Genomic DNA, 24645 nt, shown 5'->3' on the forward strand with positions numbered 1-24645 from the left:
AGAATAAGCATTTAAGTGACTTATGTCTGTGTCAGGAGTTTCCTCTTAAAGCCACTGATCAAAGTAAATGTAAGTGATGGTAACCACTGATTTTAAATCATTTAAAATAATCACCAACGTGTTCAATATGCAGCTAACTCATGAGGCAAACAGGAAAAAAATAATATAATAATAATAATAATAACTAGAAAATGCATTTCCTGCTGAAAATGCGTTGGAATGCTGAAAGCTGAAATTAATCTCAAAAACATTGCTGAAAATAGATATCCAATTTTAAAAAAATTGCAAAAAGCTGAATAATTCAAAAAGTTGAAAGATTACAAATATGAAGTTATGTCACCCCTCTCCTGAAAGAGCTGAACATTTTGATATTCGAACAGTTTCTGTAGCTTAAAAGAATTCCAGCAGTAGTGATATTTGTTGTAGTAGTCGTAGAAGTATTATTCGCAGCATAAGTATGAGTAGCATTTGAATAAGTACTAGTTGTAGCAGTAGTGATATTTCTAGTAGCAGTAGAAGTTGTCGTCGAAGTATTTGTAATTAGAAGAAGTAGTAGAAGTAGTAGTATCAGCAGTCGTACTAATAGCTGTAGTAGTATTAGTACTGGTTATTAGTACTGGTAGTAGCAGGAATAGCAGTATTAGCAGTTGTGGTATCAGTAATAATAGTAGTGGTAGTGGTAGTAATAGCAGTAGTGGTAGTAATAATATTTATGGTAGCAGTAATAGCAGTAGCAGTAGTAGTAATAGTAGCAACAGCAAAAGTTGTAGTAGTAGTGGTAATACTAGAAATATTAGCAGTAGTAGTAGTTGTTGCAGTATTAGTAAGAGCTTTCATTATTTCAACAAAAAAGCCACATTTTGAGCGAAACGTTTAAATACAGTTAATCCATGAGGCTTTTATTTTGAAAGGGTGGGACTCATCACAAGCATTTCAGTTAGGATTCATTCTGTGGGGCTTTTATTTTAAAATGCCGTGTGTGTGTATGTATGTGTGTGTTGGGGGGGGGGGGTAGAGGAGGGGGGAAAGACCTCTAAAGATCCCTAAGACCTAAATGACTGTATGAGAGACACACAGAGAGAGAGGGAGAGGAGTGTATGTGCACGTGTGTCTGAGAGTCTGTGTGTTTATCAACATCACTAATTGGCTCAATCGCAAACACCTGTGTGCCTGAAGCCATTTCATGGAGATAAAACAGGAAAACACCTCTCAAACAAATCATCAAAACTCCCATAACTGTAGCTGATATTGCTCCGATATTAATAATTGAGGGGAAGAATGAGTTGAAGAACAGATCCTGTAAAAATTGTGTCTGTAGTATAAAAAATGTGGCTTAACTGGCGATCTAGAAATGGGGTACCGTGTTCTGTGGAAGATGTTTTTGAAGCAAAATTTAACATTGGTCTCTATGGAGCAGAAAGTTGGTTTTCCTCTCAATTAACGGCTTCGGTGTCAAATGTGGAAATCTGTGGGATTCCACAGTAATTTTTCTACGACAAGGACAATATTAGCTACTTCTACATCCAGAAATTATGCATGAAGAGTGAAGATTGTGGACACAGTGGCAAAATACAAATGTTTTTTTCACAAGAATCTCAAGCTGCTCTTCACTCTAGCGGTGACATCACGCACTCTAAGCTGCGCAATACACACCCATTATAAAGTCAGAAAAGGGCTGAAAAATCATAAAAGTTAAATTGCTGCAGTTCAAAAAGTTTAAAAGATATCAAAAAGCTGTTCATGTTCATGTTCATGTTGGCAATAGTTGAGGGTTTTCTCAACATTTGAAAGTTGAAATGGTGTCTGTAGCTTAACGTATGAGGAAGTTGAAGGATTTGAAAGTTTTTGAAGTTTTTGAAGTTTTTGAAGGATTTGAAAATCTTCTCCATAGAAACCCATTCAAAAAAAAGTTGCAAAAAGCTTAATAATTCAAAAAGTTTAAAGGATAGAAATAGAAAAAGTCATGAGCTGAAGGAGCTGAACATTTTGATAGTTGAACGGTTTCTGTAGCTTAAAAAATGAAGAAGAAGAAGCGTTGCGACGAAACGGGGGACGGAAGAACAGCATTCCAACAATAACAATAAAATATGTCTCCGGATGGCTGTGCCATCAGTGTGTGGGAGTGGGCATCGCTCCTGTGAGCAAGCCTTGTATGGCAGCAGCAAGTATCACTGTTGTAGTCAAGAACATCTAAACCAAGACCAAGTCATGACCAGGACCAGACTGTTTTGAGATAGAAACAAGACCAAGACCAAGATTTTGAGGGGTTGAGACCGAGTCAAGACCAGACCAGTGTGAGTGACCACAGGCACTCCTCAATGTGATCTGAAAGATCCACATTCCCATAAAAACACCCACAGAAAACCAATGAAGACATCTTCATAATATCCCTGCAACACTACTGTGTATGAATGGGTGTTTGAATGAGTGAATGCTGGCTTGTGTTGTGAAGCGCTTTGAGTGGTTGCTAAGACTAGAAAAGCACTACATGAATGCAGTCCATTTACTGTTAGTCTGCTGTTGGGATCTAAAGGAGCGTGTTTGGGTTATCAGCATTTAAGAAACTGAATTCTTGACATCAATAGAATTATTGATGTATGTAACAATCATTAATGATTATTAATAAAAACGGGGCACCACCCTGCGAACAGGGACCAATAACCAAACGATAAAACTAAGTCTCATAATTAGTAGTCACTCATAATGTCAATAGTCTGCGTATGACTATACATTCAGTGACAGTGAAGGTTTTTAAGTTCGAGCACAGGCTACTACATACAGTCTTATCAAATACATATGCACAAGTAATCACAGACGACTGCTCCTTAAAGTATAACAGAGTTTATTAAATCAAAATAATAAATGATCAGATCAATTACTATTGCAACCAACAAACGTTATCATACAATTTTATATGCCTAAACTAAAGAATGAATAAAATGGATGAGAGTGTATGTCTGTGTGTGTGTGTGTATGTGTGTGTGTGTGTGGGTCTGTGGGTGAACAGGAAGGAGTCTTACAGCTACCGCTAAAAACTACAAAGATGGCGGCGTCGAGTGACGCGGGCCAAAAGGGGAGGGGCCTTAAGAACTACAGCTAGAAACTACAAAGATGGCGGAGTCGAGTGACTCGGACCAAAATGGCAGTTAGGCTGCTGTATGTAATCACGTGTGCCTGGGCAGCACGTGTGTGAGGCGATCGTTTCAACGGGGTTTCTCAGGTGTAGAGCTAGGAGCTGTGTGTGTTACGTGAGAGGAGGAAAGAGAAAAAGGAGCGAGAACTCGAAGTGAATCACGCTTCGGCGTGCGATGTGGTAGGGAGCCTGCTTGCTGGTTCTATCATGCATAAATATACCGCTGTCGTCTTTGAACTGCCGGTAACATATGCCGTGATAAACCACGCACCTCAGCTCACTCACCGAGTCGAGTTAATGAAAAGAGAACTTCCACACGGAGTGGAAGACAATGAATGAAAATAATCCCAAAGAAACAGTCATAGCAGTTAATACACGAATACAGCGGCGCTTCTCTGCGCCGTAATGATTGCGTAATACCTCAATATCACGCGACAGTAACTTAAACACACAAAAACACGGGAATATCAACATATAAATGAATGACCTGAATTAAATTTACGTTAATTTAAGCTAAGCTATGCCCAAATGCCAAGAACCTTACTTGTCGATGCTTCGTTGCAACGTTGAAGTGTTCGTGAGCAAAGCTGTCCGTTTTCCTCGTCGGGAAGGGGGACAGGGGGGGGAGCTTGCGGGTCGGCGCGGCTTTGCAGCGGGCGCTGTGTGTCGCGCGGCGTTGAGCTGGCGCTGTTTCGGTCCGTCGTGGCGTGGCTCTGGAGCAAACGCAGACGTGAACTATCCTCGCTGCAGGGAGGACAGTTTAACTTCGGCTGAGACGACGTGGTCCGTAGGTCTCCCGGTAATCATCGGTCAGGAGAGGAGCGAGGCTTCGTCGGGCTCCTCTGTGCCGGTTTGTGCACAAAATAAAAAGAAACAAAAAGCAGAGAACGGATCGCTGATGCAGATTCGTCTCGCGGGCTGTTTCGTCCAGCGAAATGGCTCGTGACCTGACAGGGTTTGGTGAGGGTTTGAGGGGCTTCCTCGTGGCCTGGACGGGGGTGTCCGAGCGAAGAGAGCGGTTGCGTGCTCCCTAACTCAACCGAGGTCGAAGGGGAAAAAGCTGGTTCTTCTGTGGCCGGGACGGGGGGGTCCGGGCGAAGAGAGCGGTTGTGTGCCTCCTGTTAACCCCGGAGGGAGAGTTGGAAAAAGCTATGAGTTGGGGGAAGCAGATAGTTTTATAGAACAGGGGTCGAACCACAGGGGTCCTGGGTTCGCCTGGCCTTCGGCCAATGAGATTGCCGCGGTTACCATGGTTATTTGGGGGGGGGGGGGGGGGGAATTCACACCTGAGTGTGAAATTCCTTTGCTCTCCTCAACTACAAATCAGGATGAAACCTTTGCTTGAAACAGTGAAGGCCTGATTCTCTTTGTCCACAGCACATGTTTAAGCCATATGGCCAGAGTCAGACCCCAACACTGCATACAAATGTGCTGTGGAGGACAATTACACTTAACAGTTACTACTCCAAACTAAACATTGCATCCTAAGGATAGGAGCTGTGTCTTTGATTTGAATGGGTGTCTGTGGCTCAGGAGTACTGATCACAGGGTCAATCAGTGACCCATCAGTTTGTGAGTGTGTGATTCTGTATGCATGCTTGAATGGGTGGAAAATTGTGAAGTGCTTTGGGTAAAAGCATTTTGCTCTATTTGTATTCCTGCTGAGGTTAATCTATTTGTTAAAATGGTGTTGCAGGCTGCTATCCACAGTGTCCTCCAACCGAGCCCTACTTTGATGAAGACAGCATGAAGTGCGTTGCCTGGAACCAATGTGGGTGCTATGATGGCAAAGGCAGCCATTACAGCATCGGAAACAAGGTTCCATCGGACAACTGCTACACTTGGTATGTCTCAAACAGAAAATTCATGAATGATTACATCCTTACGTTCCGCATAGGGCATATTGACAGACCTATTGCAAATGCATGTGGCAGAGGCCATTGTCTCATTTCAACAAGGACATGAGCAGCCAGACATGGGCCCTGTGTGGAGTTTGCATGTTCTCCCCCTGTCAGTGTGGGCTTTCTGCCAAGTTCTTTGGCTTCCTTCCACAGTCCAAAAAGATTTGGTTATTTGTAGTGCTGGGCAACGATTACAATTTTTAATTGCGATTAATCGCATGATGATTTTTTTGCGATTAATCGCGATTAGTCGCATTGTTATGCGCAAAATTCAATAATGAATTCAGAAGTAGTGTAATGCGCACTTTTATTTTAAAGTTACTATAACATTAATAACATTTGGTTTGCAAACACTTTAAGCACATCAGGTTCCTGTTAACAGCAGTATTACACAGTCTTTACACAATAGCAGTTATAACACAGTTATAATGATTCTGATACTAGATATTCAGCCGATATTCACAACTTTATCTTCAACTTTATCTTCATGTGTGTAATAGATGCAATTTGAAATATACACCTTGAAAACTGCAAACCTATCTATGTCATGTTTTTTTCTTCTTTTTTATGTTTGTTAAATTCTCAGTAGCGATAACTAAATGATGCTTATTATACATATTCCAAACAAAAACACTTTATTTGTTATCGGGGTAGGAGATGAAATTGTATTTATATTGTGACGTTGTTAGACAAGTGTTAAATGTTTATTGTCTTTCAACCTCAAATCCTGTTATATACTTATACTTGTAATCTATGATTTGCAACTATCAGGAAAAAATGCACCTGTACCAGCAACATATCCTCAGCAAAATCTTTGACAATACTCATCCCTGAGTCTCTCCATGTTTTATCTGTATTTGATTCCTGTTCTATTTTTAACCAGTTAGGTGGCAAGATCGAGGTGTCCAGCCAGAAAGCAAAGGACTTAACAGCAGAGGCCCAGTTGTATCAGATAAAATTTGGAGGAGTTATGCCGTGTTCACACCAACCGCAGCGCGAATTTTACGCGCGTCTAGATTACATTCAAAGTCTATGCACAGTGTTAGATCCTGGGGTTCTTCAGCCCGATACGGGGCTACTTACTGACTCAGCTCTCTATTAAAAGATTGTCGAGCTGGTGTTCTTGCGAGGGAACTCGCCTGGCTCTGCTAACTGCCGTTACTCCCGACGTCTACCCTGCTTCCTCCGGTCTGAGTGCACTCGGCCGAGAGGCCACCCTGGCCCCGGGCGCTCCTACCAGTCGCGTCGGTTATGGCAGCTTCCCTCTTCTGGATCCGTGCTCTTGGTAAATGCCAGGTTAGGTTTTAACGGCTAGGATTACTTCTAAAACCGTAAGGGATTGTTAAGTGGATTCGGTCTCGAGGATAACCTTACAGAACTCAGTTGTTAGACATACAATAGATTTAACTTTTTACTGCCACGAGGAACTTTTACTACTTGAGCAAATAAATGCACTTGAGAAATTTACTTTAAATGCAGATTAGATATTTATTGCAGGTTATATTTAGTTAGTTAGCAAGGGTTAAGCTACAGCTCACATAAAATGTTACCACACTTGATTCGTACTTTTAATTCCTTGATTATACTCATTGGTTTTTTAGTTGTCGAGTCGGCTCGGTTGGAGCTGGATTTCAAAGGTCCGATGAAAAAGTTATTTTGGAGTTTGTTAGGAGCGAAGGTCCGGCCGGACCCTCGGTCCTCCTGCTCTGCAGCGGAGTTCGGCCAACAGTCCTCAAGGCTCTGTACAAAGTCTTTCTAGGGCTGCTGTGTTCCTCCGTTGTTCAGTTGTTAAAGTCGAGCAGTGGGGAGAGGAAAATCTCCGTCTTTCAATCTTTGTCCACGAACAGCGGTCTTCTTTCCGTGAACAGAGACGAAGTCCTCGAATACTTCAGTGGCGATCGTCCGTATCTTCTTCTCAGAGCGTCTGGACTGCTTGTGTAGAAATCCCGTCTTGCTGTTTGCAAGTTACTTCTTTTATAACACTTTTGGGCTGCCTCTCGCGTCTCTCCCCCCTCTTCCTCAACACGGCCTCCCTCAGCCCATGATTAACATGACATCATTGATTTGGTGCAGGTGCTTCGAAAAGTACCTAACTTTTGTGTGTGTGCATGAGGAAATCACCCCAACTTCCCTGTCTGGGCGCTTACTTAATCAAGCTCTGCGCGTGTCTGGGTGTTCAACATCTGATAAAATATGCGCGTGATGCTGTGGCGCGATAGCCTATCAGTGTTGAGATGCTCCCCCTGTCATCACTGACTTCCTGCCGCTGTTGAATCAGGAAATAAATCCTGTAGCAGTCTGTGTTCACCCAGAGCTCTACGATACCTCATATCAATAGAGACCGGACCAAACTATGTGTATACATGTGTGTGTGTGTAAACCATATAGTACAAACAATGAACAGACGCTGCCATATTTACGTCATGACATTATTGAGTGTTGGTGGAGCTGCTACAATGTTAGCATAGCCTAGCACCGATCCATCAGCACTCCATTGAGAAGACAAGTAGCCTACAAATCAGCATCATTACGTAGTTATAAGAGTCCCTTTTTGTCGCTTTATTGCCGTTAAATCACAGCTAAATCAGTTTATTTTGTGTTCCTACAGCTGTAGTAAACAGCGACGTGTGGCTTGCTAGACACAGTGAATACAGCTCGATAAAATCCACGGAGCTCCTCTGAACAATGTTATGAACCAGACATGACGGCGTTTAGTTTCCCGGGATATCTTTCACTTCCACAACACGTACTAAGCAGAAATAGAGGTTATTTTTTCCATGGTTAATGGCGGACAGTTGAACGGTTTTCAGGCGATAAGCCCCGCCCCCTCTCCGGCGCGAATTGCGGCGCGTTTGGTGTGAACGCAGCATTAGGCCTCCTTTAAATTTGGATTTGTAAAGATATTTTCAACTTGTTTTTTTACCCTTGTAATAAGGCATAATTGAGTCTCATCCCTAAAGAAAAACGCTTTTGTAAACATTCTTTTTTTAAATTAGATAGAATAATTAAGGTAGGAAGATCTTAATTGAGGTACACTCTTCCGAATAGGGAGATATAGGTAATGTCTTCCAGACTGAATTTTGCTTTTTCATTTATATATTAGGGGTTAAGAGCTGGACTCCAGAAGAGAGGAGGGGTGTTTTGTAATCTAAATCCCTGGATAAGGGAATTTAGGGTACAGTCTGTTGGTAATATGAACAGGAAGAGGGAAAAAAGTACTATAACCATTCCACAAGTGGAAGTTAGCAACAGCAAAGAGTGCATGAGTGTTATTTGTGAACAGAGGAGAGAAAGAAGAAGAGCAAGGGTATGGTGTGATGTAAATGATCAGATGCAACGTTTTAAAGTTGATGGGACAGTTGCCTCATCTTCAGCTTTCAGTACATTTGGAGTCTATGTGTAACGAGAGTTTTGTATTAGAGTCCTCACTGTTTTCTGATCAGCTCCTCTTCAGACATATTGCTCTGTCGATTGAATGCTAATAAAAACCAAGCATTCCCTACCTCTGAGTAAGATTTGCTTTACATCATGAAATATAATTCTGGTTGCTCAAATAATGCTGAAGGTCAATGATATAACTACCTTTTACTTTTATTTCAAAGCTCCTGTACTGTCTCTGGAATATCGTGCAGCTACGATGTGAACTGTAAGTATATGTACACACTGACCTTTTAGAGCAACTTATTTGTTTATGTGTATGAACACACAAACACACACATACACACAGACCTTTTGAAGAATTGAAAACGTGATCCTCTTGATTTGCAGCTTGCTCATGCTACATTAATGGAAAAACCTACGAATATGGGGGAAACATCTACAACACAACGGATGGCCTGGGGAACTGCATCACAGCTAAATGTGGGGCCAATGGGACCGTAACCAGAAGCATGTACCTGTGCATTTCTACCACCACAGCTGGCCCTACAACTACTCCCTTTACATTCAGCACGGTTGAAGAGACAGCTTCAGGTAACAAAATATATGAAAGAAAAAATTCTTCCTTTCAGATTTTTGATAACTGGTAAAAAAGCACTTTAATAATTTATAACAAAAATTAGAGATACTTGAGGAATAAAGAAATGTGTATGGATTTCTTTAAAATTTACTAATTTTACACTGTTCACAAAATGTTTTACCACAGTTACTACATCACAATCAAGAACCACATTGGGATCCACAGCCAAACTTTCAGAAACAACTACATCAGAAAAAACTACAGGAAGCACTGGGACAACAACATCACCAAAAGTCACCACTGGGCCAATATCAACCTCGACCACGTCTATTGTTGAAACTATAACCTCAGTAGCGGTTGTCAAAACAACAAGTCCTGAAACAACAGTTGTTACATCAAAACCTTCTGTTGTTACCACAACCACTGAAGTACTGTCAGTTACAACTCAAGGAACAACAACCAAACCTACAGAAACAACTACATCAGAACAAACTACAGGAAGTGTTGGGACAAGTATCCCAGAAACAACAGTTGTTGTAGTCACAGAAAGTCCAAAAACATCAACTGTCATTACAAAACCTAGTATTTTGAATACAACTACTGTGGTGTCAACCGTAACTTCAGGAACAACACTTAAAGGTACAACTTCCATTGGCGCAATAACACAGACACTTCCAGGCACCAACACTGTTTACACTACCAGACCAGCCATAACCACAGAGATTACGACAACGAAACCACCTAAAGAAGTCACCACTGGCCAAGTAACATCCTCTACCACAGCTGTTGTTGAAAGTACGACCTCGAGTGTCACAACAACAAGCCCTGAAACAACAGTTGTAACATCAAAACCTGCTGTTGTTACCACAACCACTGAAGTAGCGTCAGTAACAACCAAGGGAACCACAGCCAATCCTCCAGAAACAACTACATCAGAACAAACAACAGGAAGCATTGCGACAACAAAACCACCTAAAGAAGTCACCACTGGCCCAGTAACAACCTCTACCACAGCTATTGTAGAAACTACAACCTCAGTGGGGAGTGTCACAACAACAAGCCCTGAAACAACAGTTGTAACATCAAAACCTGCTGTTGTTACCACAACCACTGAAGTAGCGTCAGTAACAACCAAGGGAACCACAGCCAATCCTCCAGAAAAAAGTACATCAGAACAAACAACAGGAAGCGTTGCGACAACAAAACCACCTAAAGAAGTCACCACTGGCCCAGTAACAACCTCTACCACAGCTATTGTTGAAACTACAACCTCAGTGGGGAGTGTCACAACAACAAGCCCTGAAACAACAGTTGTAACATCAAAACCTGCTGTTGTTACCACAACCACTGAAGTACCGTCAGTGACAACTAAGGGAACCACAGCCAATCCTCCAGAAACAACTACATCAGAACAAACAACAGGAAGCATTGCGACAACAAAACCACCTAAAGAAGTCACCACTGGCCCAGTAACAACCTCTACCACAGCTATTGTTGAAACTACAACGTCAGTCGCGAGTGTCACAACAACAAGCCCTGAAACAACAGTTGTAACATCAAAACCTGCTGTTGTTACCACAACCACTGAAGTGTCATCAGCAACAACCAAGGGAACCACAGCCAATCCTCCAGAAACAACTACATCAGAACAAACAACAGGAAGCGTTGCGACAACAAAACCACCTAAAGAAGTCACCACTGGCCCAGTAACATCCTCTACCACAGCTATTGTTGAAACGACAACCTCAGTGGCGAGTGTCACAACAACAAACCCTGAAACAACAGTTGTAACATCAAAACCTGCTGTTGTTACCACAACCACTGAAGTACCGTCAGTGACAACTAAGGGAACCACAGCTAATCCTCCAGCAACAACTACAGCAGAACAAACAGGAAGCGTCGCGACAACAAAACCACCAAAAGAAGTCACCACTGGCCCAGTAACAACCTCTACCACGTCTATTGTTGAAACTACAACCTCAGTGGCGAGTGTCACAACAACAAGCCCTGAAACAACAGTTGTAACATCAAAACCTGCTGTTGTTACCACAACCACTGAAGTGCCGTCAGTAACAACCAAGGGAACCACAGCCAATCCTCCAGCAACAACTACATCTGAACAAACAACAGGAACAGTTGCGACAACAAAACCACCTAAAGAATTCACCACTGGCCCAGTAACAACCTCTACCACGGCTATTGTTGAAACTACAACCTCAGTGGGGAGTGTCACAACCACAAGCCCTGAAACAACAGTTGTAACATCAAAACCTGCTGTTCTTACCACAACCACTGAAGTACCGTCAGTGACAACTAAGGGAACCACAGCCAATCCTCCAGCAACAACTACATCTGAACAAACAACAGGAATGGTTGCGACAACAAAACCACCTAAAGAAGTCACCACTGGCCCAGTAACAACCTCTACCACGGCTATTGTTGAAACTACAACCTCAGTGGCGAGTGTCACAACAACAAGCCCTGAAACAACAGTTGTAACATCAAAACCTGCTGTTGTTACCACAACCACTGAAGTACCGTCAGTGACAACTAAGGGAACCACAGCCAATCCTCCAGAAACAACTACATCAGAGCAAACAGGAAGCGTTGCGACAACAAAACCACCTAAAGAAGTCACCACTGGCCCAGTAACAACCTCTACCACGGCTATTGTTGAAACTACAACCTCAGTGGTGAGTGTCACAACCACAAGCCCTGAAACAACAGTTGTAACATCAAAACCTGCTGTTGTTACCACAACCACTGAAGTACCGTCAGTAACAACCAAGGGAACCACAGCCAATCTTCCAGCAACAACTACATCTGAACAAACAACAGGAACGGTTGCGACAACAAAACCACCTAAAGAAGTCACCACTGGCCCAGTAACATCCTCTACCACAGCTATTGTTGAAACGACAACCTCAGTGGCGAGTGTCACAACAACAAACCCTGAAACAACAGTTGTAACATCAAAACCTGCTGTTGTTACCACAACCACTGAAGTACCGTCAGTGACAACTAAGGGAACCACAGCTAATCCTCCAGCAACAACTACAGCAGAACAAACAACAGGAAGCGTCGCGACAACAAAACCACCAAAAGAAGTCACCACTGGCCCAGTAACAACCTCTACCACGGCTATTGTTGAAACTACAACCTCAGTGGCGAGTGTCACAACAACAAGCCCTGAAACAACAGTTGTAACATCAAAACCTGCTGTTGTTACCACAACCACTGAAGTACCGTCAGTGACAACTAAGGGAACCACAGCCAATCCTCCAGAAACAACTACATCAGAGCAAACAGGAAGCGTTGCGACAACAAAACCACCTAAAGAAGTCACCACTGGCCCAGTAACAACCTCTACCACGGCTATTGTTGAAACTACAACCTCAGTGGTGAGTGTCACAACCACAAGCCCTGAAACAACAGTTGTAACATCAAAACCTGCTGTTGTTACCACAACCACTGAAGTACCGTCAGTAACAACCAAGGGAACCACAGCCAATCTTCCAGCAACAACTACATCTGAACAAACAACAGGAACGGTTGCGACAACAAAACCACCTAAAGAAGTCACCACTGGCCCAGTAACATCCTCTACCACGTCTATTGTTGAAACTACAACCTCAGTGGCGAGTGTCACAACAACAAGCCCTGAAACAACAGTTGTAACATCAAAACCTGCTGTTGTTACCACAACCACTGAAGTGCCGTCAGTAACAACCAAGGGAACCACAGCCAATCCTCCAGAAACAACTACATCAGAACAAACAACAGGAAGCGTTGCGACAACAAAACCACCTAAAGAAGTCACCACTGGCCCAGTAACAACCTCTACCACATCTATTGTTGAAACTACAACTTCAGTGGGGAGTGTCACAACCACAAGCCCTGAAACAACAGTTGTAACATCAAAACCTGCTGCTGTTACCACAACCACTGAAGTACCGTCAGTGACAACCAAGGGAACCACAGCCAATCCTCCAGCAACAACTACAGCAGAACAAACAACAGGAAGCGTCGCGACAACAAAACCACCTAAAGAAGTCACCACTGGCCCAGTAACAACCTCTACCACGGCTATTGTTGAAACTACAACCTCAGTGGGGAGTGTCACAACCACAAGCCCTGAAACAACAGTTGTAACATCAAAACCTGCTGTTCTTACCACAACCACTGAAGTACTGTCAGTGACAACTAAGGGAACCACAGCCAATCCTCCAGCAACAACTACATCTGAACAAACAACAGGAACGGTTGCGACAACAAAACCACCTGAAGAAGTCACCACTGGCCCAGTAACAACCTCTACCACGGCTATTGTTGAAACTACAACCTCAGTGGCGAGTGTCACAACAACAAGCCCTGAAACAACAGTTGTAACATCAAAACCTGCTGTTGTTACAACAACCACTGAAGTACCGTCAGTAACAACCAAGGGAACCACAGCCAATCCTCCAGAAACAACCACATCAGAACAAACAACAGGAAGTGTTGCAACAACAAAACCACCTAAAGAAGTCACCACTGGCCCAGTAACAACCTCTACCACGTCTATTGTTCAAACTACAACCTCAGTGGGGAGTGTCACAACCACAAGCCCTGAAACAACAGTTGTAACATCAAAACCTGCTGTTGTTACCACAACCACTGAAGTACCGTCAGTGACAACTAAGGGAACCACAGCCAATCCTCCAGCAACAAATACATCTGAACAAACAACAGGAACGGTTGCGACAACAAAACCACCTAAAGAAGTCACCACTGGTCCAGTAACAACCTCTACCACGGCTATTGTTGAAACTACAACCTCAGTGGCGAGTGTCACAACAACAAGCCCTGAAACAACAGTTGGAACATCAAAACCTGCTGTTGTTACCACAACCACTGAAGTACCGTCAGCAACAACCAAGGGAACCACAGCCAATCCTCCAGAAACAACTACATCAGAACAAACAACAGGAAGCGTTGCGACAACAAAACCACCTAAAGAAGTCACCACTGGCCCAGTAACAACCTCTACCACATCTATTGTTGAAACTACAACTTCAGTGGGGAGTGTCACAACCACAAGCCCTGAAACAACAGTTGTAACATCAAAACCTGCTGCTGTTACCACAACCACTGAAGTACCGTCAGTGACAACCAAGGGAACCACAGCCAATCCTCCAGCAACAACTACAGCAGAACAAACAACAGGAAGCGTCGCGACAACAAAACCACCTAAAGAAGTCACCACTGGCCCAGTAACAACCTCTACCACGGCTATTGTTGAAACTACAACCTCAGTGGGGAGTGTCACAACCACAAGCCCTGAAACAACAGTTGTAACATCAAAACCTGCTGTTCTTACCACAACCACTGAAGTACTGTCAGTGACAACTAAGGGAACCACAGCCAATCCTCCAGCAACAACTACATCTGAACAAACAACAGGAACGGTTGCGACAACAAAACCACCTGAAGAAGTCACCACTGGCCCAGTAACAACCTCTACCACGGCTATTGTTGAAACTACAACCTCAGTGGCGAGTGTCACAACAACAAGCCCTGAAACAACAGTTGTAACATCAAAACCTGCTGTTGTTACAACAACCACTGAAGTACCGTCAGTAACAACCAAGGGAACCACAGCCAATCCTCCAGAAACAACCACATCAGAACAAACAACAGGAAGTGTTGCAACAACAAAACCACCTAAAGAAGTCACCACTGGCCCAGTAACAACCTCTACCACGTCTATTGTTCAAACTACAACCTCAGTCGGGAGTGTCACAACCACAAGCCCTGAAACAACAGTTGTAACATCAAAACCTGCTGTTGTTACCACAACCACTGAAGTACCGTCAGTGACAACTAAGGGAACCACAGCCAATCCTCCAGCAACAAATACATCTGAACAAACAACAGGAACGGTTGCGACAACAAAACCACCTAAAGAAGTCACCACTGGTCCAGTAACAACCTCTACCACGGCTATTGTTGAAACTACAACCTCAGTGGCGAGTGTCACAACAACAAGCCCTGAAACAACAGTTGGAACATCAAAACCTGCTGTTGTTACCACAACCACTGAAGTACCGTCAGCAACAACCAAGGGAACCACAGCCAATCCTCCAGAAACAACTACATCTGAACAAACAACAGGAAGAGTTGCGACAACAAAACCACCTAAAGAAGTCACCACTGGCCCAGTAACATCCTCTACGACGGCTATTGTTGAAACTACAACCTCAGTGGCGAGTGTCACAACAACAAGCCCTGAAACAACAGTTGTAACATCAAAACCTGCTGTTGTTACCACAACCACTGAAGTACCGTTAGTGACAACTAAGGGAACCACAGCCAATCTTCTAGCAACAACTACATCTGAACAAACAACAGGAACGGTTGCGACAACAAAACCACCTAAAGAAGTCACCACTGGCCCAGTAACATCCTCTACCACAGCTATTGTTGAAACTACAACCTCAGTGGGGAGTGTCACAACAACAAGCCCTGAAACAACAGTTGTAACATCAAAACCTGCTGTTGTTACCACAACCACTGAAGTACCGTCAACAACAACCAAGGGAACCACAGCCAATCCTCCAGCAACAACTACATCTGAACAAACAACAGGAACGGTTGCGACAACAAAACCACCTAAAGAAGTCACCACTGGCCCAGTAACATCCTCTACCACGGCTATTGTTGAAACTACAACCTCAGTGGCAAGTGTCACAACAACAAGCCCTGAAACAACAGTTGTAACATCAAAACCTGCTGTTGTTACCACAACCACTGAAGTACCGTCAGCAACAACCAAGGGAACCACAGCCAATCCTCCAGAAACAACTACATCTGAACAAACAACAGGAAGCGTTGCGACAACAAAACCACCTAAAGAAGTCACAACTGGCCCAGTAACATCCTCTACGACGGCTATTGTTGAAACTACAACCTCAGTGGCGAGTGTCACAACAACAAGCCCTGAAACAACAGTTGTAACATCAAAACCTGCTGTTGTTACCACAACCACTGAAGTACCGTTAGTGACAACTAAGGGAACCACAGCCAATCTTCTAGCAACAACTACATCTGAACAAACAACAGGAACGGTTGCGACAACAAAACCACCTAAAGAAGTCACCACTGGCCCAGTAACATCCTCTACCACAGCTATTGTTGAAACTACAACCTCAGTGGGGAGTGTCACAACAACAAGCCCTGAAACAACAGTTGTAACATCAAAACCTGCTGTTGTTACCACAACCACTGAAGTACCGTCAACAACAACCAAGGGAACCACAGCCAATCCTCCAGCAACAACTACATCTGAACAAACAACAGGAACGGTTGCGACAACAAAACCACCTAAAGAAGTCACCACTGGCCCAGTAACATCCTCTACCACGGCTATTGTTGAAACTACAACCTCAGTGGCAAGTGTCACAACAACAAGCCCTGAAACAACAGTTGTAACATCAAAACCTGCTGTTGTTACCACAACCACTGAAGTACCGTCAGCAACAACCAAGGGAACCACAGCCAATCCTCCAGAAACAACTACATCTGAACAAACAACAGGAAGCGTTGCGACAACAAAACCACCTAAAGAAGTCACAACTGGCCCAGTAACATCCTCTACGACGGCTATTGTTGAAACTACAACCTCAGTGGCGAGTGTCACAACAACAAGCCCTGAAACAACAGTTGGAACATCAAAACCTGCTGTTGTTACCACAACCACTGAAGTAGCGTTAGTGACAACTAAGGGAACCACAGCCAATCTTCTAGCAACAACTACATCTGAACAAACAACAGGAACGGTTGCGACAACAAAACCACCTAAAGAAGTCACCACTGGCCCAGTAACATCCTCTACCACAGCTATTGTTGAAACTACAACCTCAGTGGGGAGTGTCACAACAACAAGCCCTGAAACAACAGTTGTAACATCAAAACCTGGTGTTGTTACCACAACCACTGAAGTACCGTCAGTAACAACCAAGGGAACCACAGCCAATCCTCCAGAAACAACCACATCAGAACAAACAACAGGAAGTGTTGCAACAACAAAACCACCTAAAGAAGTCACCACTGGCCCAGTAACAACCTCTACCACGTCTATTGTTGAAACTACAACCTCAGTGGCGAGTGTCACAACAACAAACCCTGAAACAACAGTTGGAACATCAAAACCTGCTGTTGTTACCACAACCACTGAAGTACCGTCAGCAACAACCAAGGGAACCACAGCCAATCCTCCAGCAACAACTACATCTGAACAAACAACAGGAACGGTTGCGACAACAAAACCACCTAAAGAAGTCACCACTGGCCCAGTAACATCCTCTACCACGGCTATTGTTGAAACTACAACCTCAGTGGCGAGTGTCACAACAACAAGCCCTGAAACAACAGTTGTAACATCAAAACCTGCTGTTGTTACCACAACCACTGAAGTACCGTCAGTGACAACTAAGGGAACCACAGCCAATCCTCCAGCAACAAATACATCTGAACAAACAACAGGAACGGTTGCGACAACAAAACCACCTAAAGAAGTCACCACTGGTCCAGTAACAACCTCTACCACGGCTATTGTTGAAACTACAACCTCAGTGGCGAGTGTCACAACAACAAGCCCTGAAACAACAGTTGGAACATCAAAACCTGCTGTTGTTACCACAACCACTGAAGTACCGTCAGCAACAACCAAGGGAACCACAGCCAATCCTCCAGAAACAACTACATCTGAACAAACAACAGGAAGCGTTGCGACAACAAAACCACCTAAAGAAGTCACCACTGGCCCAGTAACATCCTCTACGACGGCTATTGTTGAAACTACAACCTCAATGGCGAGTGTCACAACAACAAGCCCTGAAACAACAGTTGTAACATCAAAACCTGCTGTTGTTACCACAACCACTGAAGTACCGTTAGTGACAACTAAGGGAACCACAGCCAATCTTCTAGCAACAACTACATCTGAACAAACAACAGGAACGGTTGCGACAACAAAACCACCTAAAGAAGTCACCACTGGCCCAGTAACATCCTCTACCACAGCTATTGTTGAAACTAGAACCTCAGTGGGGAGTGTCACAACAACAAGCCCTGAAACAACAGTTGTAACATCAAAACCTGCTGTTGTTACCACAACCACTGAAGTACCGTCAGTAACAACCAAGGGAACCACAGCCAATCCTCCAGAAACAACCACATCAGAACAAACAACAGGAAGTGTTGCAACAACAAAACCACCTAAAGAAGTCACCACTGGCCCAGTAACAACCTCTACCACGTCTATTGTTGAAACTACAACCTCAGTGGCGAGTGTCACAACAACAAACCCTGAAACAACAGTTGGAACATCAAAACCTGCTGTTGTTACCACAACCACTGAAGTACCGTCAGCAACAACCAAGGGAACCACAGCCAATCCTCCAGAAACAACTACATCTGAACAAACAACAGGAAGCGTTGCGACAACAAAACCACCTAAAGAAGTCACCACTGGCCCAGTAACATCCTCTACCACGGCTATTGTTGAAACTACAACCTCAGTGGCGAGTGTCACAACAACAAACCCTGAAACAACAGTTGTAACATCAAAACCTGCTGTTGTTACCACAACCACTGAAGTACCGTCAGTGACAACTAAGGGAACCACAGCCAATCCTCCAGAAACAACTACATCAGAACAAACAACAGGAAGCGTTGTGACAACAAAACCACCTAAAGAAGTCACCACTGGCCCAGTAACAACCTCTACCACGGCTATTGTTGAAACTACAACCTCAGTGGCGAGTGTCACAACCACAAGCCCTGAAACAACAGTTGTAACATCAAAACCTGCTGTTGTTACCACAACCACTGAAGTACCGTCAGTAACAACCAAGGGAACCACAGCCAATCCTCCAGAAACAACCACATCAGAACAAATAACAGGAAGTGTTGCAACAACAAAACCACCTAAAGAAGTCACCACTGGCCCAGTAACAACCTCTACCACGTCTATTGTTGAAACTACAACCTCAGTGGGGAGTGTCACAACCACAAGCCCTGAAACAACAGTTGTAACATCAAAACCTGCTGTTGTTACCACAACCACTGAAGTACCGTCAGTGACAACTAAGGGAACCACAGCCAATCCTCCAGCAACAACTACAGCAGAACAAACAACAGGAAGCATCGCGACAACAAAACCACCTAAAGAAGTCACCACTGGCCCAGTAACAACCTCTACCACGGCTATTGTTGAAACTACAACCTCAGTGGCGAGTGTCACAACAACAAGCCCTGAAACAACAGTTGGAACATCAAAACCTGCTGTTGTTACCACAACCACTGAAGTACCGTCAGTGACAACTAATGGAACCACAGCCAATCTTCCAGCAACAACTACATCAGAACAAACAACAGGAAGCGTTGCGACAATAAAACCACCTAAAGAAGTCACCACTGGCCCAGTAACAACCTCTACCACGGCTATTGTTGAAACTACAACCTCAGTGGGGAGTGTCACAACAACAAGCCCTGAAACAACAGTTGTAACATCAAAACCTGCTGTTGTTACCACAACCACTGAAGTGCCGTCAGTAACAACCAAGGGAACCACAGCCAATCCTCCAGAAACAACTACATCAGAACAAACAACAGGAAGCGTTGCGACAACAAAACCACCTAAAGAAGTCACCACTGGCCCAGTAACAACCTCTACCACGTCTATTGTTGAAACTACAACCTCATTGGGGAGTGTCACAACCACAAGCCCTGAAACAACAGTTGTAACATCAAAACCTGCTGTTGTTACCACAACCACTGAAGTACCGTCAGTAACAACCAAGGGAACCACAGCCAATCCTCCAGAAACAACCACATCAGAACAAACAACAGGAAGTGTTGCAACAACAAAACCACCTAAAGAAGTCACCACTGGCCCAGTAACAACCTCTACCACGTCTATTGTTGAAACTACAACCTCAGTGGCGAGTGTCACAACAACAAACCCTGAAACAACAGTTGGAACATCAAAACCTGCTGTTGTTACCACAACCACTGAAGTACCGTCAGCAACAACCAAGGGAACCACAGCCAATCCTCCAGCAACAACTACATCTGAACAAACAACAGGAACGGTTGCGACAACAAAACCACCTAAAGAAGTCACCACTGGCCCAGTAACATCCTCTACCACGGCTATTGTTGAAACTACAACCTCAGTGGCGAGTGTCACAACAACAAGCCCTGAAACAACAGTTGGAACATCAAAACCTGCTGTTGTTACCACAACCACTGAAGTACCGTCAGCAACAACCAAGGGAACCACAGCCAATCCTCCAGAAACAACTACATCTGAACAAACAACAGGAAGCGTTGCGACAACAAAACCACCTAAAGAAGTCACCACTGGCCCAGTAACATCCTCTACGACGGCTATTGTTGAAACTACAACCTCAGTGGGGAGTGTCACAACAACAAGCCCTGAAACAACAGTTGTAACATCAAAACCTGCTGTTCTTACCACAACCACTGAAGTACCGTCAGTGACAACTAAGGGAACCACAGCCAATCCTCCAGAAATAACTACATCAGAACAAACAACAGGAAGCGTTGCGACAATAAAACCACCTAAAGAAGTCACCACTGGCCCAGTAACAACCTCTACCACGGCTATTGTTGAAACTACAACTTCAGTGGGGAGTGTCACAACAACAAGCCCTGAAACAACAGTTGTAACATCAAAACCTGCTGTTGTTACCACAACCACTGAAGTGCCGTCAGTAACAACCAAGGGAACCACAGCCAATCCTCCAGAAACAACTACATCAGAACAAAAAACAGGAAGTGTTGCGACAACAAAACCACCTAAAGAAGTCACCACTGGCCCAGTAACAACCTCTACCACGTCTATTGTTGAAACTACAACCTCAGTGGGGAGTGTCACAACCACAAGCCCTGAAACAACAGTTGTAACATCAAAACCTGCTGTTGTTACCACAACCACTGAAGTACCGTCAGTGACAACTAAGGGAACCACAGCCAATCCTCCAGCAACAACTACATCAGAACAAACAACAGGAACGGTTGCGACAACAAAACCACCTAAAGAAGTCACCACTGGCCCAGTAACATCCTCTACCACAGCTATTGTTGAAACTACAACCTCAGTGGCGAGTGTCACAACAACAAACCCTGAAACAACAGTTGTAACATCAAAACCTGCTGTTGTTACCACAACCACTGAAGTACCGTCAGTGACAACTAAGGGAACCACAGCCAATCCTCCAGAAACAACTACAGCAGAACAAACAACAGGAAGCATCGCGACAACAAAACCACCTAAAGAAGTCACCACTGGCCCAGTAACAACCTCTACCAAGGTTATTGTTGAAACTACAACCTCAGTGGCGAGTGTCACAACAACAAGCCCTGAAACAACAGTTGTAACATCAAAACCTGCTGTTGTTACCACAACCACTGAAGTACCGTCAGTGACAACTAATGGAACCACAGCCAATCTTCCAGCAACAACTACATCAGAACAAACAACAGGAAGCGTTGCGACAACAAAACCACCTAAAGAAGTCACCACTGGCCCAGTAACATCCTCTACCACGTCTATTGTTGAAACTACAACCTCAGTGGGGAGTGTCACAACCACAAGCCCTGAAACAACAGTTGTAACATCAAAACCTGCTGTTGTTACCACAACCACTGAAGTACCGTCAGTGACAACTAAGGGAACCACAGCCAATCCTCCAGAAACAACTACATCAGAACAAACAACAGGAAGCGTTGCGACAATAAAACCACCTAAAGAAGTCACCACTGGCCCAGTAACAACCTCTACCACGGCTATTGTTGAAACTACAACCTCAGTGGGGAGTGTCACAACAACAAGCCCTGAAACAACAGTTGTAACATCAAAACCTGCTGTTCTTACCACAACCACTGAAGTACCGTCAGTGACAACTAAGGGAACCACAGCCAATCCTCCAGAAATAACTACATCAGAACAAACAACAGGAAGCGTTGCAACAATAAAACCACCTAAAGAAGTCACCACTGGCCCAGTAACAACCTCTACCACGGCTATTGTTGAAACTACAACCTCAGTGGGGAGTGTCACAACAACAAGCCCTGAAACAACAGTTGTAACATCAAAACCTGCTGTTGTTACCACAACCACTGAAGTGCCATCAGTAACAACCAAGGGAACCACAGCCAATCCTCCAGAAACAACTACATCAGAACAAACAACAGGAACGGTTGCGACAACAAAACCACCTAAAGAAGTCACCACTGGCCCAGTAACATCCTCTACCACAGCTATTGTTGAAACTACAACCTCAGTGGCGAGTGTCACAACAACAAACCCTGAAACAACAGTTGGAACATCAAAACCTGCTGTTGTTACCACAACCACTGAAGTACCGTCAGCAACAACCAAGGGAACCACAGCCAATCCTCCAGAAACAACTACATCAGAACAAACAACAGGAAGTGTTGCGACAACAAAACCACCTAAAGAAGTCACCACTGGCCCAGTAACAACCTCTACCACGGCTATTGTTGAAACTACAACCTCAGTGGCGAGTGTCACAACAACAAGCCCTGAAACAACAGTTGTAACATCAAAACCTGCTGTTGTTACCACAACCACTGAAGTACCGTCAGTGACAACTAAGGGAACCACAGCCAATCCTCCAGAAACAACTACATCAGAACAAACAACAGGAAGCGTTGTGACAACAAAACCACCAAAAGAAGTCACCACTGGCCCAGTAACAACCTCTACCACGGCTATTGTTGAAACTACAACCTCAGTGGCGAGTGTCACAACCACAAGCCCTGAAACAACAGTTGTAACATCAAAACCTGCTGTTGTTACCACAACCACTGAAGTACTGTCAGTAACAACCAAGGGAACCACAGCCAATCCTCCAGAAACAACCACATCAGAACAAATAACAGGAAGTGTTGCAACAACAAAACCAGCTAAAGAAGTCACCACTGGCCCAGTAACATCCTCTACCACGGCTATTGTTGAAACTACAACCTCAGTGGCGAGTGTTACAACAACAAGCCCTGAAACAACAGTTGTAACATCAAAACCTGCTGTTGTTACCACAACCACTGAAGTACCGTTAGTGACAACTAAGGGAACCACGGCCAATGTTCTAGCAACAACTACATCTGAACAAACAACAGGAACGGTTGCGACAACAAAACCACCTAAAGAAGTCACCACTGGCCCAGTAACATCCTCTACCACAGCTATTGTTGAAACTACAACCTCAGTGGCGAGTGTCACAACAACAAGCCCTGAAACAACAGTTGGAACATCAAAACCTGCTGTTGTTACCACAACCACTGAAGTACCGTCAGCAACAACCAAGGGAACCACAGCCAATCCTCCAGAAACAACTACATCTGAACAAACAACAGGAAGCGTTGCGACAACAAAACCACCTAAAGAAGTCACCACTGGCCCAGTAACATCCTCTACCACGGCTATTGTTGAAACCACAACCTCAGTGGCGAGTGTCACAACAACAAGCCCTGAAACAACAGTTGTAACATCAAAACCTGCTGTTGTTACCACAACCACTGAAGTATCGTCAGTGACAACTAAGGGAACCACAGCCAAACCTCCAGAAACAACTACATCAGAACAAACAACAGGAAGCGTTGTGACAACAAAACCACCTAAAGAAGTCACCACTGGCCCAGTAACAACCTCTACCACGGCTATTGTTGAAACTACAACCTCAGTGGCGAGTGTCACAACCACAAGCCCTGAAACAACAGTTGTAACATCAAAACCTGCTGTTGTTACCACAACCACTGAAGTACCGTCAGTGACAACTAAGGGAACCACAGCCAATCCTCCAGAAACAACTACATCAGAACAAACAACAGGAAGCGTTGCGACAATAAAACCACCTAAAGAAGTCACCACTGGCCCAGTAACAACCTCTACCACGGCTATTGTTGAAACTACAACCTCAGTGGGGAGTGTCACAACAACAAGCCCTGAAACAACAGTTGTAACATCAAAACCTGCTGTTCTTACCACAACCACTGAAGTACCGTCAGTGACAACTAAGGGAACCACAGCCAATCCTCCAGAAATAACTACATCAGAACAAACAACAGGAAGCGTTGCGACAATAAAACCACCTAAAGAAGTCACCACTGGCCCAGTAACAATCTCTACCACGGCTATTGTTGAAACTACAACCTCAGTGGGGAGTGTCACAACAACAAGCCCTGAAACAACAGTTGTAACATCAAAACCTGCTGTTGTTACCACAACCACTGAAGTGCCGTCAGTAACAACCAAGGGAACCACAGCCAATCCTCCAGAAACAACTACATCAGAACAAACAACAGGAAGCGTTGCGACAACAAAACCACCTAAAGAAGTCACCACTGGCCCAGTAACAACCTCTACCACGTCTATTGTTGAAACTACAACCTCAGTGGGGAGTGTCACAACCACAAGCCCTGAAACAACAGTTGTAACATCAAAACCTGCTGTTGTTACCACAACCACTGAAGTACCGTCAGTGACAACTAAGGGAACCACAGCCAAACCTCCAGCAACAACTACATCAGAACAAACAACAGGAATGGTTGCGACAACAAAA

At 44.2% G+C, this 24645-nt stretch overlaps 1 protein-coding gene across 1 annotated transcript in view; it reads left to right on the forward strand.

Moving 5' to 3' along the window:
- The window catches only part of LOC306789821 (mucin-5B-like), a gene marked incomplete at both ends in the record, with an annotated part of 48029 nt that overhangs the window by 4731 nt on the left and 18653 nt on the right, over window positions 1-24645 (forward strand). Inside the window, 4 exons of the mRNA XM_079285889.1 lie at window positions 4830-4977; window positions 8637-8680; window positions 8803-8912; window positions 14335-14913. Coding sequence (XP_079142015.1) covers window positions 4830-4977; window positions 8637-8680; window positions 8803-8912; window positions 14335-14913 — 881 coding nt within the window. The remainder of the gene's footprint in view (window positions 1-4829; window positions 4978-8636; window positions 8681-8802; window positions 8913-14334; window positions 14914-24645) is intronic.

This window comes from Melanostigma gelatinosum, assembly GCF_949748355.1.
Source record: "Melanostigma gelatinosum genome assembly, chromosome: 2".
In the NCBI taxonomy this organism is placed as follows: domain Eukaryota; kingdom Metazoa; phylum Chordata; class Actinopteri; order Perciformes; family Zoarcidae; genus Melanostigma; species Melanostigma gelatinosum.